Here is a 19,847-nt window from a genome sequence, read left to right on the forward strand (position 1 = left end):
AAGGTAGCTAACATTAAACCTGGCTGTGAATATTCTTCTCCATTTTATCACCCACTCTAGATAACTGCAAAACAAAGCCTAAGGGGAAAAGAACTGTACCTGTGCATCCACAGAGATGTAACCACTGGGGAAAAGTATCTTGGTGTCGTGATAGCTCATGGAAAATATCATCCCAATCCTTAGCAGTGATCAAGAAGATGAACAGGATGTTAAAGACTTTAATGGAAACTTAAAATAAGTAAAAAAATTAGATTGACGTGTAAATGCACAATGTGCCCAAATGTTGCACAGAATAACTGGTCTTGAATACAGTAGAATTAAAAATACTACACAGAAGAGTGATCATAGATACAGAAGGGTTTCTGTGCCTAGAGAACTTTAAAGCATAGGCTTGGAAATGATGCCTGGGGTCACCGTGTCCAGTCCTCTACCACTGCTGGCCCCATGGCATACAGCTTTTCCATGTATTTCTCAAATGTTGCCACAGAATTGTCTGGTCTCTGATTTGAATGCATAAAGCTTGTTCAGCTCTGCTTGTACATCAGTAGATAGCTGTCCTACTTTTTTTGTTCGTACCACCTATTGTGTGTTTCCCCCTTTCCTCAGCAGTGTCATTCATGCTGAAAACTGAGCTAGATTTTAAAAGTACTTTTTAAAGTTTATTGTTTGGATTGCATCTGATTTATCTATTGCATTCACCTGAAAGGAAGCCCCACTTTCCCTTCCCTCTCTCTTTCATGTTTGTGAAAATCCTTTTTCATATCGGTTTTGACATCAGGAAAGGGAAATTTGTGAGACTTTTGGCATCTGTAGGATACATGGGGAGAGGTAAGCATGTCAACTGTCTGATATCTCTGCTGTTTCCCATAGTCCTCATTAGAGGAAGAAAGGTGCAGAGCAAATTCTTGATCATACTGTTCAGAGATGATTATATGATAATCGCTGGGAGAGAAGAGTTCATAGTTAAGTTCTGGATTTGGATCAAATGAAGATAAAAAAATATAAAATTTGGATTTTGATACATTTGTTTCAGAGGCCAGACTCTCTTCCCGATGAACTGCCCTGGTTTTGTCTAGGGACACAACTTGTATTTGACTAGAAGCTGTCTTTTTAACATTAATTGGAAGTTTCTGCTTCTTAGAGTTATTGAGCTCTGCAACCCAAAGTCTTGACTGAGATCTGAAAGAGGACAAAGGATACAGGGCTTGCCACTGGGTAAGGGGATGGTGGTGGCACCAGCTGTGGGTTTGGATAGCAGGCCATGCTGGAAGAGGTGGTCTACTCCTGTGGGGGCAATGAAATCCCTCTTAGTGGGAATCAGAGGAAAGTGGTGTTGCAGGTGTTTCTGAAGTCTGGATTCTCATTCTTGATGGTGCAGAACATAAACCACAGATACTAGAGTAGCCATATGGGGTCAGGGGTGCTCTGATCTGCACCTTGATGTTCTGCGGGCAAAAAAATTCTAAGCTCAGGCATGCCCTATGGGGTGTGCATCCATCCTGCAAAATACATGTGGGCAATCGTTCTCAAGAAGACAGAGGGTACAGTTCATCCAGGTTGAGCATATTTAGAGAGGGTACTAGTTAGAAAAGCATTAACCTGACCCTGATTTAGGGCTGGTAAGACTGCAGTGTGTTTTGGCATGTGGTACAATTAACTTTTGGTTATCTAATTAAACAATGTGGTAGTGCAAGCAGGATTGGCCAGCATTGCTCTCCAAATGACAAAAGCAATATTAAGCTTTGTAGTGCTCCCACAAGATTGCAAATGCTGAAAAAGCGGCTGTGGCAATCAGTGGAGACACAACTGCAGGGTATTTCTTCTATAGCTGGCAGGTGCTTGGCTGGAAGGCACCATAAGCTGAGTTTGTGTCCTTATGCTCAGGCTTATAAAAATGCAGGATCCTCTGTTCTTTTTTTCTTAGAATAAGAAAGGACTTCAAGGACCTTAATGCCTGTTCAACTGTACTTTTCCCTAACACCAGTCTCCCAAACACTTTCTGATGCTCTAGATACAGGATATCAGAGTCCACCAGCAGTGTCTGCAGAGCTGGGGGGGGCCTAGTGACGAAGTTGTTTTCCTTGGCTGAGATTTTTCAATTCTCACCTTGCTGAGTGGGAAATTCTGCCTAAAAAATCAGCATGGAACAATGCAGGATTTGAGCTCTCATTTTCTTATTTTAAAGGAGGCAGTTTAGTGGCATTTGCTGTTCACTTCTGATGCTATTGGATAAACTAATGACAATGTCGCTGAGATGAGTCTGAAATCTAAATCAAAACCTTGTGTCAAACTGTATCTCTAAATGGGCCTGAAACAAATTCTGGAGCTCTTGCACACCTTTACCTACAGAATTCCCTTGCCAAATGTCTAAAATGAATTGCAGGTTATTTCCATTTACTCACCCTACTCCTCTATCCCTGCTTACAGAGATAACTTCTCTAAATACCTCGTGTTTTGTCAAAAAGTGCCACTTTTCTACTGCACACCTCCTATTTTTATGGTTGGTGTATTTCAGGGAGATGAAAATGTATTTATTTTCTCAAAAGACTTATTTGCAACTTCCAAATAGTGCTACTTGTCCTTCCACTTCTTTCAAATGCATATTTAAAGAATTGGAAGAAACAGCAAAATTGAAGAAAATCAGGCTCACAGTATTTAAAAACACGTGTATAGACTTGCTCTGTAATTACATACTCTTTTCTGACAATTAAACATAAAGCTAGCTGTTGCTTTGTTGTGTCGGTTTGTGATAAAACCACATTGGCTAACAGCTGCTTTAAAAATTCCTTTAAGAAACCCCTTTAGTTAAATTTTTCCAGCTAAATTTTTCCATCCTCAAATTCTTTCAGTCTGAGGATGAAGAAGGTGTAGGAAGCTAACTAAGCACACACTAGTTAATAAAACTACAGAAACTTTCTATAGCCCATTGGGCTACAGAGAGTTTTATGATCTGCTTAACAGTCAAGGCTTTTCTTAAGCTCAGCGTAAATAAACACTTAAAAATTCAAGGTAAAAGCACTGTGATGGTGATAAAAGAGATTCTAGTTTGACATTTTAACCCTAAAGTAAGGGTAGGACTTCAGATAGTGGGAACTGATGTATCTCTGGTGATCTCAAGAGGGTTTGTTTGCAGGACCTTGTTCCCTCCCCGATACTTGTCCTGATACCTGCTCAGGCTCCTGGGTACCCCATTCCCACCTGTGTCCCTGTGCCAGCTCTCACACCGCATCCCAGAAGTGGCTCCCACACTTTTCCAGCTCCAAACCTGGCCAGGTGAGTCAAACCTGCCCTTGTTGCTGAGGCCTCACCTTGCAGCCTTGTGCTCGCTGTTTAAGATACAAATGATTGGTGCGGTGGTTTTCATACAACAACTTAATAGTTATAATACTCGTCTCAGAAGTGGTCGAACATGGGTTTGGGTCCTTCTTCTCCCAAGGGATATTCAAATCCACCTGTCCCTTCCCAGGCTGTAGGCAACCTCTCAGCCCTTCCTATTGAAGTTGTGCCACGGTGCAGAGAAGGATTCGCAGAGCCGGAGAGGAGAAGCAAGTGGGAGCCTGACTGTGGCGTCCCGGCTGGGACCTCCCCTGAAGGGTGGTGGGGAGCAGGTATCTGGCGGCATTCCCGAGGCTGCTGACTACAAGCTTTGCATTAAAACATCAAAACCAGCCCTGGAGGAAGAGTCCAAACCCAGCACCCATCTCCATAGGGAAAGGTTGCAACCACCTTGCCCTGGCAGCGGGTGCTGTTTTCGTGCCACCCCAACCACTCCCTTTTCCTCCAGCCATGTCTTTAAATGGAAGCTGGAGCGGCTGCTCCCATGTACTGATGCCAGAGCTGTGTTGAGGAGCGTTAGACGTGCTCACAGCTTTCCAACACAACTGGGCTTTCATGGTATAAGTGCTGACAGGTTCATCTTGGCTAAAATGGTTGGATCTCAGCATGGAGGAAGAAAAGCTTGAGGTACCCAAATACCTTCTTTTGGAGAAAAGATGGGTTCCTGTGGACTGTTAGGCACCTAATCAGTTCGGTTCTTGGAGGAGGGGAGAGATCACGGCTCATCTAGCCCCGTCTTAAACTTGAAGATCATGTCTGTTGTGATACTCTTTAGGTATTAGGTGCCTCTGTGGCTTTGAGGACCTCGCCTTAAATGAATTGAGACCGTGTTTCATTTTGAGATGTGACTGAAGGATGTGCAAGGCTGACTCCAACTCTGGAGTGTCCATTTCTCTTTTGAAAGTTACTTCAGCTCCACAGTTGTTTAGAAGCTTTTGAAATGTTTCCTCTTGGAACAGGCTCTGGCTTCTCCTTGTGCAAAATAGAGATAACAGTTCCTACAGGGCACAATGTGGTTCTCTGAAGGGACGCATGCTGAGCACTGGCAATTAACTTACTAATAGAAGAGTTGGGCAGATAAAGAGAAAAGCTGGGGGAAAATTATGTCCGCTGGTGGCCTGGGTGAGGCTGGGATGTGTTTAAAGAGACACCTTTGGCTGGCAGTGGCAAGATGTGTGAATGAGGATGTTTGTCATATTCTTTTGGCTTAAGGTGAGTAGGAATGAGGTTATTGAAGGCTTATGGGCTGATTCAAGTCATTTATGATGGGACCATATAGCACGCGGAATACGTCTGTGCTGTTTGCAAGGCTAGAGTTTGCAAACTGAACTAACCCCTCCTCACTAGGCCTTTACCAGATAACCCTGGCTAAGCACAGCTGACCTTCCTCCTCCATTGCAACAAAATGTCTCCTGACTCCCCTCCTTACATAGTTCCTTCTTCTGCCAAACTCTCTCTTCCCCAGACACCAAGTTCTGCTCCGGGCCGGTGATGTGCTGCGAGGACTCCTGCACTGACTTCAAGGCTCATGGAGGATCTTCTGTTCCTAGGACAGCAGGTACTGAAGGTTGTCTTCCACACCATAAACCCCCAAACCACGCAGGTTTGTGTGCTGAGCCTCCCTTCTGCTCCACCTCTGGAAAGCTGGGCAAGGGAACGGGGAGGTTTCAGGGCGGCCGTTTCCCAGTGTGGAGCTGCTGAGCTGTCTTCTCTTCAGCCAGAGGAGCTCGAGTCAGGCACTGTGTCAGTCCCTTGTAAAGAGCTTGTCACAGGTCTGTACCTTGTGGACGGAGGAGTCCATGTTACAACACCTGCTTTGTGTGGTGACCGCTGATTTGGGTTTTTATAGGGTTTAACTGGTTGGTGTTTTGTCCTTGAACCCATTTTCTTTCTTCTCTGAGGGTGCTGTGTGACTGGGCCATTCTGAAGTGTTAGCAGGAGTCTGGCAGGGTGTATTTTAAAATATGTTGACTTTTAATGTTTCTTCACTGTTTATAGCTCAAAAACCTCTTGTGTCTCATGGTATACATGCCTTCTTACAATCCCATACTGGACTGGCAGCTGCTGTCATCGTCTCCACCGAGCTTTTGCACGCCGAATTTTCCAATGAGACTATTGCTTAAAGACCGACATAATAAGTGCTCTTTTAGGTGTTTCTTATGTAAAACTACAGCGCAGAGCAGAACATCTTGTGGCATCCAAGCAGGATTCTAATTTTTAGCAGTCTTGGATTTCTCCCGAGATGGTGCAGTCTGTAGGGACATGCAATGCCTGTCTGAAGGTTTGGAGGGGAATACAGGGCTCTTGCACTTACTGAGGGTTAACCTGCATGCAGAGAACTGTCCCTGGGCTCTACAGTGAGGAGATGGCCTGGCCTTCCTTCAGCTGTCCCTTCCTCTTCTCTTCCAAGACTTCTGTTAGAATAGTTGCTATTAGAAATCAACCAGGTAAAATAACGTGTGTGTGCGTGTATGTGTGTGTGTGTATAAATATATATATATATAAAAAATGAAAAAGCATGTGTGTATATATATGTGTATGTATAAACAGGCAGCAGCAGAGACGTTTGCTCTCTAACAATAATTATCACAAATGTAAATGAGAACCTTATTCGCAAGATTAATTTACAGATTAAGGGATTTCATACAGAATAGGGCATTTGGGATCGGGAGAAAGAGTTGATTTTTCACCATTTCTAAGTGCACTGGAATTGTATCATGACAATAATCTAAAACAAAGCTGGTCTTGCTTTCCCATATTGTAGCATGAAGAAGTAGTGGGAAGCATCTAAACTGTCTTAAAAGCAAGAGTGGTTCCAGAAACTTGGACTGATAACTCACACCACCTGTAATATTTTAAATGCTTAGATGAGAACTGGCATGTGATCCCTGCCTGAGGGAGTTCTCATTTGTAAGGTAAAAACGACATAGGGAAACAGAGTGGAATAGAGCACAATAATGTTTAGAAAACATTTACAGCTATAAAATGCATAAAATACTCCCCAAATATTCCCAGTAGTTGTGGTGACTTGTGTTCAGGATTCTTTTCTGCCTTTGGAGTGGAACAAACCTGAAAATGTCTATTCCTGTCAAAGCAAACACTGATTTATCTGATCCTGCTTTTGTGACTATGAATTTTATTACTGAGTGGAGTGTCTGGTTCTGACATTCCAGGGGGTGTTTTCTGTTGCTTCAAAACCTTTTTGGGCCTTTCTTTCAGCTTTCATCTCTGGTTAAATGGCTCCTTATATCCCCGCAAGGCACTGCAGGAAAAACACGTTAAGTTTTTCGTCTGGGGGTCTGCCATGACCCAGCATTATGGCTTTCACCCAGGGGCTGGTGGAAGTCTGGATGTCAGTTGTCATTATATGATAGCCATGTACAATACCCAGAGAGGCACCATGTGGATCAGAGGTCAGGGATGGAGCTGCAGACCAGCTGATGAAAGAATTTGGTTGTTGTGGAAACAGGTTAAAGCAAGGACCAATGCGAGTTCCAGTAGCTGGGTTTTGGCTGGGTCTCACGTTATCCTCCGGATTTCAGGAGGCAGAGAAGATCAGAGAGTTGATCAGGAATATTGCATGTAATGTCAAACAGCTCTTGTCAGGTTTGCTCCTTTGTTTTCAGAAAGGCAGGGTGATGTTTTGGAAAACGTTTACTATTGTGGCATTGCTAGACTGGTTTTACAGACAGAAGACACAGAGAAGGGTTTGTCTTGTCCCATTCATCGAGGATGTCCCAAATCCCTGTTTCCCAGGTGTGTGTTGGGCTGTCCAACCACTCCAGCTAGTGTGTTCAGTGGTCCTGCCAGATCAGCACTTCACTGAAGTTCTCTGTAATGTATTCACAAAAAGTGATAAAACACTCCATGAGAGGCCTCAAGGAATGATTAGTTTAATCTTCAATTAGTTCCCGCTGAGACTTGATGAGAAATCATTTGAAAAGGTATGCATGAGCTTTAATACAGTCTGCCTGTCCGGTTATCAGGAAGCACAGTGTGCAGAGAGGGAAGATGTTGCAAATGGGGAAAACCAGGACACTAGCACTGAATATTTTAGACTGCTGCCTGTGGTAAGTTTTTGGTTTGCTTGAGTGGCTTCAGCCACTGGGTTTTGCTGTGAGGCATTAAGGACAGCATGGGGAGGTCAGTGCAAACAGTATGTTCAAGCATGCAAGCCATCACTGTTGGGGTAAGGTTGCAGTGTATTAGCTAGCACAGAATATTTTCATTTACATGGCTAGTGAGGTGCTGACAAGAAGCAGTCATACTTGTTGCTTTCTGTTTGCACAGCAAATGAAAAACACTGGCCACTTCAATGAAAGAGAATGAGATACTGTGTTGTGAACTGGCTTGGGTTTTTAAAATGGTTTTGGGTTGTTTCTTTGCAATTAGATAGTGGTTCCTTGTTTCTTTGTGTAGAAGGTCTCTGGTCCCACAGTCATTAAAGCTGTTTTATATAACCAACAAATCCCAGCATTCTGAGGAATTGAAGATTTGATTAGAACGTGTGGATCCAGAAGTGCTCTTTCTGGCTATGCAGAAACCTGTCAACTGAACAGTTAGGAATGAAACAAAATAAGAATTCCCTGTTGCCATTCACATCTGCTACAGACTCCATTCAGACAGCTTGTCTGTACTTGCATTTCACACTGAATGTCTCTGCACCTCTGTGGGTTTAGGTTCCATACATTTTAGGTCTACCTTTCCCTGCCACCCCTGCCAAACATTTGGGTTAGGTTTCTTATTTATGATGGGTATACCCAGCCCCCTGTGGTGTTTGACTGGAAATAGGTAGGCTGTACACTACTGAAAATCTGGTCCGTAGCTCTTCAGTTTTTTTAATCTTCAGAATAACCTTTGCTCACCTACTGGTGGTGTCTTTGCTGCCAAAAAAAAGAGTCATTTGAGTGCTCGCTAATCTGCTGCAGGTGAACTGAGTCCTGTTAATCCGTAATTTAATCTTGCTGATTGCACTCACATGATCTCCTCAGCAGAGAAGTGGACGGTGGCAGGTACTCTGTCACCCCTTTCGTTATTACTAACTTTGCTTGCCTCTGAATGTGCATCCAAGGAAATTGAGATTGGACATCAGGAAAAAGTTCTTCACTGAAAGGGTGGTTGGTCACTGGAACAGCTTCCCAGGGACATGGTCATGGCACCAAACCTGACAGAGTTCAAGGAGTATTTGGATGACACTCTTAGTTATATGGTTTAGTTGTAGATAGTGTTCCAAGGAGCAAGGAGTTGGACTGCATGATCCTCATGGGTTCCTTCCAGTCTGAGATATTATATGAGTACCCACATTGAGGTGATTATTTACAGGCAAGCAAATCACACTGCTTTTCGCTGCACAGATCTGCACTTACTCGGGGCACATCCTATAGTTTACAGCACTGAATGCTGCATGGAATGAAAAGCACTGGCAAGGATTTTAAAATCACTGTTGGTACCGGGCAGCTGGCACCGGACATGGAAAAGTTTGCATCCAGAAATGTTCAGTGGGTGTGCATTAGTTCTGGAGAGTTTATGAAAGGAGGCAGAGGGACTTCCTCAGGCTGGCCAGAATGCTGCTGCGTGCAACGGCTAGAAAATGTTTCTTTGATTCGTGGGCTGATGGGTTTGCTGGCAGTATTTCACTGAGGCCGAGACAGGAAACTAAGACACAGTCTTTGGCTTAGTGATAGCTGAAGAAATAGAAGTTAATGCCTGGATCGGAAGGACACACTAAGGCTGGCATATAAACTGATCCCTGGTGGCTGGAGAGTGGTTGGAGCAGATCTGTGTCTGATAAACAGCAGGGAGCCATGGAGAGGGAAAAACAGCTGGAAAAAGCCAGGAGTCAGTGAGGAACCTAAAAGCAGCTGCAGTACAGGCTTATGGTGAAGGCAGCGAGGGGAGATGTGGGATCCCAGGACAGAAGGCTGGCTGGAGACAGCACGTTTGGATGTGAGAGGGGGAGGTGACCTCCCCTGGCTGTCTCTAGGATGTTCAGGGAACAAGACTGCATGCTGTAAACCAAGAGGAATCACAGGACCCCAAATACTGCCAACCCACTTTGTGTTAAAAGGGGCAACATTATATGCATATTGCAGTAAACCTTCCTACGTTGGGATGGGTCATCCTCCTGCCTAGCGCAAGACGTGAGAGCTAGCGCTTAAGTTCCCGATACTGTGTTTGTCTTGGGGCTGCAGCTTGGTGTCCTGGTAGCTGAAGAATTTGCATGGATCATCAGCGCAAAGAAAGAACCAAGCAGGACTTCACAGGCCCTGTCAGTAGCTCTCTGATGGGGTACTACCCTCCCCTGAAAGACTCTGAGCATGGAATTGGGAATATAGTCAAGACCAACTGCAACCTACTGTGTGAGACTTCCAGTTTAGTCCCTTGAAAGCTATACGTGTTTCCTGTACAAAGAAACATACAGATGCTGTAGGATGGCTGACATCACTGGCAGCCTGTCCCAGAAACAGCAGCTACCTCTTGTACAGTCTCGACTTCCATTAGCAACCACTTAAGCAGATAAGTTCTCTGGCTATCACAGCGGTGCTGGTGAATTTGGTTTTACTTATCTTTCTGGCAGCTCTCAGGTCAGGCAGTCTTTTACGACATCATCTGAACGTTATAGGTTGCAACACTTCTCTCAAATTTCCATTCCCAAGGCTGCCTTGCAGTAATACCCAAACCACCATTTACATCTTAGCATTCAAATCTTCCATGAATGGATACGAAAGTCTCCTGTGCCCTAAATATTTTATCTGAAATATTTTTTCATCTTGTAAATTTTCCTCTGTGGGGATGGAGAGCTGAGGGAACCCCTGCTAGGGGAAAGGCTGGGGTAGAAGGAGAGTCAGAGAAGCTCCTATCTCCCCTTAGCTGACATCTTTGATTTTGTAATGCTTTTTACTTATAAAACCTGTGGCTGAATAAGCTGCAGAACAGCAGGACTTAATCCTACCGCTGTCCCCTGCTAAGATGCTGTGGTGTGAGGCGTTCCACATCCATGTTGGAGTAATTGCTGAGCCCACCTGGATGTGGCTGTGGGCGGAGAGCAGGGGACTGGAGCCTCCCTGTATCTATCACAGACCTTGGCAGGGAGTCAGGGAGAGACAGTACGGGGATGCAACAGCTGCTCGGGGGATGCAGCAGGCTGCCAAGCTAGTAGCAAGCTTGGAGCAGCGAGGCTGGGCTTCTGGCAGAGAATTGCCAGCAACTTGTGCTGCAGTTTCTCTGAGGTTGCTGGAAAAGGGCCCAAACCACTCTCCTTTCTGGAAGACTGAACAGCAAGCTAGAACCCATTTGTTCAATGCAGCTCTAATGCTGGGTACCACAACGGTGCAAAATCTTGCTTAGCTCGAGTCCTGTGTCAGTGCCAAGCTCCCTATGCTTGTCTTGCTCTCATCTGAATCTGGGGGATGGCTTCTTGCTAATGGATCAATGAATCGATAACCTTCTTCATTTATTTAAATATCATTACCTTTTGCACTGGTGTTAGCAAGCGATGACACCAGCAGCATTAATTCTTGATGGGGTAGAAACAATGCCCTGTGCAGCCACAGCAGCACCATGGTCACACCAGCTGTGTCATCTGGTTTTCCATGACATGGCATATTTCTCCTATCATGGGAATGTTGCTCAGCTCAAGGCACAGAAGACTTCTGTGCAACAGGGAGTATTTCTCTTCTTTTGTGATACATATCAAATCCAAACTGGATTAAATCATGGTCTGCGTCTAAAGCAAACTGTTTAGAACAGGTTCTCAGAGGAATTTACTTCTTAAACAGAAATATTTGCATAGCATTTCAGAAGCAGCTTTTAATGAACTAGACACTTCCCAGCACGTAGCTTGCTCAAATGTGCTAAAACCCAGACACAGGCAGGAGGACTTACGGACTAACTCCTGCAAGCAGGCAGGGCAAAAGTCATTTCTTTCAAGTGGGATTTGGGAAACCATTCATTGAGAACCAGATGATTTTATTTGCAATCTGATTTGTTGCTTGCTAACCAGAAAAGGAATTTGTCCGATACTACATACTGTAGGGTTGTTCCATATGCAGAGGACCTGCAAATGATTTCTTAAGAGTAATCAAATCTCAGAAATGCTCTGTTTGTTAGAAATTGAGCTGGGAGTATGACACGTGCAGAACTGATGTCTGCTCTCTATACTATACAAATAAATCGTTAGGAATATTGCCTCTGTATGCCTGAAAATGTAGGAATGCGTGTGACTGAAAGTCCATGTAGTCTGGCATCCTGCCTCTATATATTATAAGTGCCGGACAGTTTGGGAGTAGTTATTTGTAACTTCTGGACATAAAGAATTCTTTCCTCCTCCCAGTATGCTGTATTTGGGTCTGCAGCAAGAGTGTGTGTGTGTGTTTCTGTTAAAAAAAATACAAAGTAATTAAAAAATTCTTAGTATTATGCTTTTTAATCAAATCACTATCACCATACCAGTCTATACCTGGTCTCTCCAAGTAATGAATTTCTGGGGTTCCCTGCATTCCATGAGCTCCTTTTTCTCAAGCCCCACATAGTTTCACTTCTCCTCCTTGTCTGTGCTGATGCCTTCTGGTCTGACCACAAAAACTGCTGAAGCCCCATTTCCCAGCTCGTCTGCATTCACCTCGCTGTCTCTCGCCATCCTTCTCCCTCCAACTGAATGTCTGTGCAAAGCTGGCTTCCATGGTTACTACTAAAATAGGCAAAGGAGATATTTTTGGTCAGAATCTGCCAGTTCAGCAAGATCAAAATGCTTTTGGGAAATGTTCTGATTACAGTGAAATTCAAGCAGGACGTGGTCTAGCAAAATGAAATCAAAACCCTCTCTAGCTGCCTCCAGCTCACCTGCACCTTCTCAGTCCATCCTCCTGAGCTGCCCTATGCCCTGCTCACCATCAGAGAAACCTGCCACACAGAGGGCCCTATGGCAGGATGTTTGTGTGGAAATGTGTATTTTTCCTGTTCTTTCTGTTCTGAGTGTTGACATACCACGACCTTCCCTGCCGTGCGTCAGCCAGGACACCTTCCCCTGAGCCAGCTTCCTCCAAAGCACCCATTTCTGCTGTCAGACTTCATAGCAGGTATTGTTTTAGATGCACATAAAAGCTGCTCAACGATGTGATGGTCTTTACTCAGTAATGTATTGCTGTCACTTGTCCCCTCAGTCTATCCTAATTTTTCTCCTTGTGGCATGTCCCAGTTTGGTTTTAGACCCTCTGATGAAAGGGCCTGTCCTTTTTTTGTGTACCTTGAAACATCTACTGTACTTCCTCAGCCTGAATATTTTCTTTCTGTCTTTGTAATAGGACCTCCTGCAGTTTGGAAAGCTTTCTGCTTCCTTTACAAATGCTGTTATATTGTTAACTGCCCCTCACAGGTATTAGGACATCATGAGCTGTGATTTGTGTACAGCTTTACAGCACTGACCTGCTGGCTTTGTGTTCACAACCCTTATGGTTTTCTGTATCTTCTGAGCCTTTGCAAACCCACATGACTCCATCACCCAAGGAGAATGACGGACTGAAGAGGTGCATGGACCTTGTCAGAATTCCCAAGCCCAGCTCCACTGTCTGCAAGGCACTTCCCTGCTTTAGGGTGAGCTCCTGGTTTCCAGCACTTTCCCGAGCACAATAGCTTCACTGCCATGGACCCATTGGTTTAATGGAGGAAGAAAGAAGACAACTTCTCCTCTGTGATTGCCTGTCCCTGCCTATCTCCTCTGGCCAAGGTTTTCAGAAGTAGTGGAAGAGTATTTCTTACCTCATTCCCTTTCTCTCTCTGCAAGTTGCAGTGTGCAGTGATCAGAGACACTAAAACCGTCATTTTCAGTAACACTTTAGAAAGTGGGCATTTTAGTCCAGTAGACAGCAAAACGTGGGGCATGTGACAACCCCCCAGCTCATGCAGACAGCTTTTTTGAACTTAAAACACAGTATCCACTGCACTGCAAACCCCAATGCGTTACACTCCTGGTGGGCCAGATTGGAGTATTGCAAAGAGCCAGGGTGCTCTTTGCCTGTGCTTTGGACGATCTTGCTTTCAGCAGCTTGCCTCAAAAACAAAAGGCTGCAAGCAGCTTTATTTTTTGAGTGATATGTAATCAAGACATTATTGGATGGTCTCCTGAAATACCCATGTGTTTTAGAGAGCTGGACCTGTGTCTTTGAGGGGTGATGCGTACTTCTCGTGGCCCTCCAGTGGGAAGCTTCTCCCAGTTTCCCTGCTCTGAGTTGCTGCCTAAAAGGGTGTTTGGTGCATTTAGAGCTAAAACTGGGAGGAAGCCAATTGGTCTCAAGACTTACCTGAACCAAAACTAATGTATTTCCATTTCTGAAATACAAACAGGTAGCAACCTGTGTGTCAGCACCTCTGTAGGCAGCTGCCCATTTGGGTTGCCGACACATACGTTTAGGAGAGGCTGCAGAAATTTTTTGCATCCTAATAGAATTCTGCTTTGCCAAGAAGGTGCTGCCTCACTTCTCCTACCACAATCCCATCGGCAGGATCAGACATGCTCTCCTGTAATAACAGTTTAATGGCTCACAGTTTGTGGGTTGAGCTCCGGTAATTGACTGACTAGAGCTGTTATCCCCCAGCAAATGCAAGGGAAAATACCTTTCCCTAAAACTTAGCTAAAGGAAGTTTTATTTGGTGTGCGTTAACCCACATTTGCAGAGCTGAAGGCTGTACACAGTCGGGCGGCAGAGATCACTCAAAGTGTAGAAGTTAGGATTAATGGAGTTGTCTGAACTCTGCCATAGAAACATCTATGGGCAAACTTCATTAGATCCACATCTGCAAATGAGAAACCCTTCTACCTTGTTTGGGGCTTGTCATCTGTAGAGGTCACCATGAAATGTGGAAGAGCTGTGAGAGCTATTATTTAAGCTGGTACATATTGATTGCAAATAAAGGTAGGATGTTTAGACATGATATGAGGAACAGATTTGTGATAGGATAATTAAATTCATGTTCCTCTAAGTTCTTAGGAGCAGGTGTGCGTTAAAAGGAAGGGCATGAGTGACATCTTCCATCCCACTGAGGTCAGCGTTCATAAAAAATGTCTTCTAGACTTGTCATTTCAGTGCCTATCAGAGGAGGGACTGGGGTGAGCAGGAGAGCAGCTTTTTCCTACAGTGGGAAGTCATTGACAAAGGTATCCTCAGAAGCTCCATTACGTATTCTGGCGCTTTCCAAGAGAAGCGGCATCCTTACTTTATTGATGAGAACAGTTACAGCTTCAGTTGCTTGTGGGGTACTTGGTGCCAGGTTGGTCCTCAGTCTGGAGGAGGCTGATGCTGGAGCACTCTGGCGTCAGCAGAGACGTCAGAGCAGAGCGTGTGAGGGATGTCAGCGCCAAGTGCATCGGTGCCTTGGGTCTGGCAGAGTTGCAGCTCATCATGCCAGCAGTTATTCCGAGTTTGGTGACCAGCCAGTCTGAGGTATATGGTGAGTCTTGGCTGGCTTCTGGCTTGAGCTGGGCAAGATGCAACTGAGTGCTAACAGAGCTTCTCAGTGTCCCCATCCTGGGGAGGGATGGCTCTCGCTGCTGTGGGGCTGCTTTTCCCCTAGAGGTTTGCTGGTCCCATCTTAGTTGTTTCTCCTGCCTCAGGGGCCAGGACAGGGGGTTAGTGGCTCCCAGGGACTGAGCACATCTGCAGGACATCAGCAGAGAGGGGCACAGCCGGGAGAGGTGGTTCTGTAATTCCCAGGCACTGGTGAGGACTTCAGGGATTATTTGGGGTAAAAAAGTTTTCCTTGCATGCAGCTCCATGTAGGAAAACAGTCATTTTATCAACCACTTGGCTCAAGTGTTTCAGCGAGGTGAGAAGGCATGCGGAGTCTCCACAATCGATATCAATGACTTTCTCAGAGGAGGGGATCAAACCCAAGTTGTGGAAGCTTAGATTCCCCTCTGGTGCTGAGGGGAGGGGAATAAGGGAAGTATTATTAGAAAGCATTTCTTTTATTTAGCAGATGTTAAATAGCACTATACCACTATATCAATCTGTCAATTACACTAATAGGAAACAGCATACAGAGAAGCTGAGACGTGAATTGTACAGGGAAACACCACCCCCCTTCTGCAGGATCCCGGCTTGGGGCCGAGGGCCAGGCAAGGCCCCAGCAGATGGTGTGGAGCACAAGGAGCAGCCGTGTATATGCTAGGCACATGTCGATGAAAAGGGGAAGGAATGGCTGTGGACCATCACAGAAAGAACTTGTTGCAGCTGGACAGGTTCTCCCCCACCCTGTCCTGGTTGTTGTGCTTGAAACCAGATTAAAGAGATCTCTAAAGCAGAGACCATACATGTCTTTGGGTTTTTACAATGGGCGTCTCTCACGCTATAGATTTCTGTGGTGTTAATCAGCATGTTCAGAACCTAGGTGGATTAAAGTCTGGGAGGGGGAAACAAATCTCTAGTTGATGATTAATGGTTGAAAAGCAAGCTTGGCTTTGTAGTGGCTTGCATTGGTCCCCAGTCAGACCCAGCGCTGTACAGGAGACCGGTGGTGTTTTCCTCTTGCACACTCTATTGCTTCCTTAGACTCATCCTGGTGATCCCCAGCCACTGGCTGCGAGTTTGGTACTGTAGTATTAACCTAACTGCCTGGAGCCCAAGGTTAAGTGATGGGAATTGCAAAACGAAACAATAAATTAATAAAATGAATGTGTCACCAGCTGATCCTCTTCTGACCACCATCTGTCCCCTGATCATGTGGTATCTCCCAGCTGGCCACCCAAGAGACAAACCATGCAAGATCATCATCACAGCATATGCTGCTATTTACACATTTTTAAAGGTAATAGTTGCTAGGCTGTCATATTAGTAGTTAAAAGTAGTTATTTGGAAGCTAGGGGATTTATTTTCCCTGTTTTAAGGAAGGCAGTGACTCAGCAGGTACATTTCTGACAGAGACACGCTCCAGAGACATGATCAGTGGAAGTTCCTATGTACAGTATATGTGATTCCCCTTCTGTGTTCTACGGTATGTTGTTGTGCCTTTTGTAATGCACAATAGAATAAATAAATTAGAAAGAAGGCACCGATACTACAGGTTTTACTAGTGTACCTTTTAGGAACATTACGTGTTCTCTTTGCCTTCTCCAGCATGCAAACCAAGCCCTGCATTTTTAAACTATTGTTAAGATCGAGGATGTGGTTATGAGAAGACTTACAATTTATAGGATACTTAAGCATTAAGGATTGAAGCACAGAACATTTCCTGGGGATTAACGACTGACTGGGTGAGCCTCAGGCCATTAACCCCTGCCTGTCATTAATCTTCAGGAAATGCCCTGCAGTGAGGTCGTTATTGCTGGTATATGCTGAAACAGAAAAATGATAATAAGAAAGGTCCGTGGTTTATTTATTTATATTTTACATAACACGGTTGCATTGGGGCTGTAGGAAATTAACATCTTTCTCTTCAGCTGGCAGTACGGCTTGGTTCAATGCAGTTCGTGCATCTCTCTCTTTTGTGAAAGGTGATTGCCAGATTGCAGGAGTGTGAGCAGGGGCAGAATGTGGCCCACTGCTTGTGTTGCACAATGTTTAATGCATTGAGTAAGTGGTGCTTCTCTGTATAACTGCTGGCAGAATTTAGCCCTATATAGAAACCAGCTCAAAATGCTTGTTTTACAGCAGAGCAATTTATTCACAGTTCTAAGCATCTCACAGCCTTTTTTTAACTCATTGAATAATCCTTTTAGGTTCCCCATAAAGCAGGTGAAATGCTTCTGCTGCAGTCCTAAGGCAGAACACAGACTGCATAAATAGCATCTAAATTACTAGGAATACCAAATACACATACAGTAATACATACCTACAAAGGCAAATTCATACTGACAGGACTGCAGTGTGTGCTTATCAGCAGCAAAACATCTCGGGGATAAAAAAAAAGTGGCTCTATATTGAAACTGTATATACGTTTCTCTCTATATTTAAACACTTAAATGCTATTTTCTGCGTGTTGTTAAACCCAGATGCAGGCTCCTTTTTAATGAGCCTGCCTGCTTAAACATTTATTAGCCTAGAGATGTATAGTTTTCCAAAAGCTGGCTGATTCTTTTCGCAGCATATCTTTGCTAAAAAAAAAAAGGCTTTTTTTTTGTGTACATGGTCTCAGTCCTTGCAACCTCCTAGAGAGTCTGTCAAGGCGCAACTTAAAAGCTCGTTCAGGCGACCATGACCCCCTGCTAGCAGATTGTCTGCCTAAAAGGTAAGGGAAAGCTAAAAAAGAAGTAGAAACTTAAAAGTAGCTTCTCAAAAGCTGCATAGATCTTTTCTTTTTTTTTTTTTTTTTGTTAAACCTAAAGTGTTTAAAAGCTTTAATATTGATGGCCTGTCAACTTTGTCCTGATTCTTTGGCTTTCAGTTAAAAGGTTTTTGTTGTTGTAGCTTATGCAGTTGCTCTGTTGCTATGGAAACGTGACATCAAAATGACGTTTCTCTGTTTAAAAGCTTTTAACTAAATTCCTGCCTGTCAGATGTAGGCCCCATTTTGTGCACTCAAGCTTCAAGCTGTTGCAAAAAGGTTTCATATGTTCTGTTGTCATTCAAATTCTTTATCCACATATGCATGTCTTGCACTACAAAAAACCTAAACTAAAAACTCAATCTATATTAAGTGTCCTCTTTTAAAACCCTTTTAGGTCAGTCAGCAATGGCTGCAGCAGAAATTCCCAGTTACATTGTCGCTTCTCAGACTGAGAAACACAGGAGGGCCAGAAACTGGACTGATGCAGAAATGAGAGGTTTAATGCTGGTTTGGGAAGAATTTTTTGATGAGCTGAAACAAACTAAAAGGAATGCCAAAGTTTATGAGAAAATGGCTAACAAACTCTTTGAAATGACTGGAGAAATTCGCCACGGAGAGGAAATAAAGATAAAAATTACAAATATGACATTCCAGTACAGGTAAGCTTCAGTTAATTCTTTTTATTTTAAGAGATTTTAGCAGGGACAACGCAGTGATTTTTGCCTTTCAGAAAAAGGTCTCCTAGAGGAAATCTGTCGATAAAAGATTGAAGATTGTTCATATCGCTTTTAAAATTCTCTCTTGCCACTGCTGTTACGTCATTGTTAATTTTTTCCCCCCATTTCATGTCAAACTCTGGGACAACTTTGTTTCTTTATAATCAGCTACCGTTGTAATGATGCAGAGGGATGGAAATGCATTCAGTGGGGGAAGAGCTTTATGTTTTTTTTCTTTGCTGAGGGGACTGGTGGTGGTAGCCTGGCAGCAGTTCCTTGCAGTGAAACTCCTGCAGTTTGAAGGGGCCAGTGAGAATCGGGAATGCAAGGCAAAGTTTAAAAAAATAACTGCAGAGAAAATCATGTTTTTTGGGGGGGCTGAGCGCCTGGATTTTGGTCTCGTGAGTTGAAGGGTTACGCTTCACGGGGCCAAGAATAATTGAACGTCTTATTACTGAGTGACACATATTGCTATAATTATAAGCAGCAGCAGCAGCAGTGAAAGAACTATTATATCTGCAGAGAGAGAATCAATGTGCACCGTCAATACTCCTCCAAAGGAGCCGGGGGGAGGGTGGAGGTGTCTACAAGGGGATGATAAAGAACAGGCAGTGTTAGTCAGGAGGGGAAGTTGGCTTTAGAAAACGCGAGGCAGTTGTGCATTTGTTGTTTGCAGGGGGGCAAGATAATTAGAACTTAACAGAAATATTTGCATATTTCCCTCCTTCCCCCCCTCCCCATTTTTTTTTTCTTGAATTGTTATCTCTGGGAGGCACAAACTGCCTCACACTGGAAAATCCTGAGTGGTGATTTCAGCTATGTGCTTGTAACGCAAGGAAATCAAATAAAATCATTTAATCTCTCCTCAAAGCTTGTATTAATAATAAAAAAGGTTATTACAGCAGGCAACCATGTTAAAACTGCTTGCTTTTCTGTAAGGCACCCTTGCTGTATTTAATGCAGAGCCTACTCATCAAATAGAAAACTAGGGAAAATCCTGTAAACCCCTTAACTTTGAATGTCCTCCTTCTGCATTTGTATGATCCGCAAGCATAATCTTTAACGTAATTTCCCATAATATTAAACTTGATGTTTTGCAGCAAATGCTAATGTCTCCGAAATGTTTCACTAACCCTGCTGTAATCCTTTACAATTTTCTTCACCCAGATTGTAGAGGAGAAAGCTGGAAGTAAGATGAATTTTTGCCCAGCATCACCCAGAAATTCAGACTCAGATGCAGATTTAGAAGTCGAGAGTTGCTGGTTACCAGGCCTTTGCTTAGTCTGCTAAATCTGCTGTCCTCCCTGATGGGAAATGTATTTCACAGCACCGAGATTTTACAGGTGTCTAGCAACACTGCATGATATTTAAGTGCTGTAATTGCCAAGTGGAACAGGCTATTTCTGTCTGGCTTTGTTCTAAATTTTCAGCGTTGTCATCAGTCAGACCATCTTAGCTCTTCTAATTAATGTACTTTAAAGTTGCATTGGAGGAAGGGAGGAAACAAAATCACTCGCATGCACTCTGTGTGTGTGT

General features: G+C 44.0%; 1 protein-coding gene across 1 annotated transcript in view; it reads left to right on the forward strand.

Moving 5' to 3' along the window:
• Window positions 1–4,800: 4,800 nt before the first annotated feature.
• Window positions 4,801–19,847, forward strand: part of MSANTD1 (Myb/SANT DNA binding domain containing 1) — a 30,990-nt gene continuing 15,943 nt past the window's right edge. Inside the window, exons 1-2 of the mRNA XM_080631553.1 lie at window positions 4,801–4,894; window positions 17,990–18,254. Coding sequence (XP_080487679.1) covers window positions 4,828–4,894; window positions 17,990–18,254 — 332 coding nt within the window. The 5' untranslated portion in view covers window positions 4,801–4,827. The remainder of the gene's footprint in view (window positions 4,895–17,989; window positions 18,255–19,847) is intronic.

Source organism: Psittacula echo (genome assembly GCF_963264785.1).
Source record: "Psittacula echo genome assembly, chromosome: 1".
Taxonomy (NCBI): domain Eukaryota; kingdom Metazoa; phylum Chordata; class Aves; order Psittaciformes; family Psittacidae; genus Psittacula; species Psittacula echo.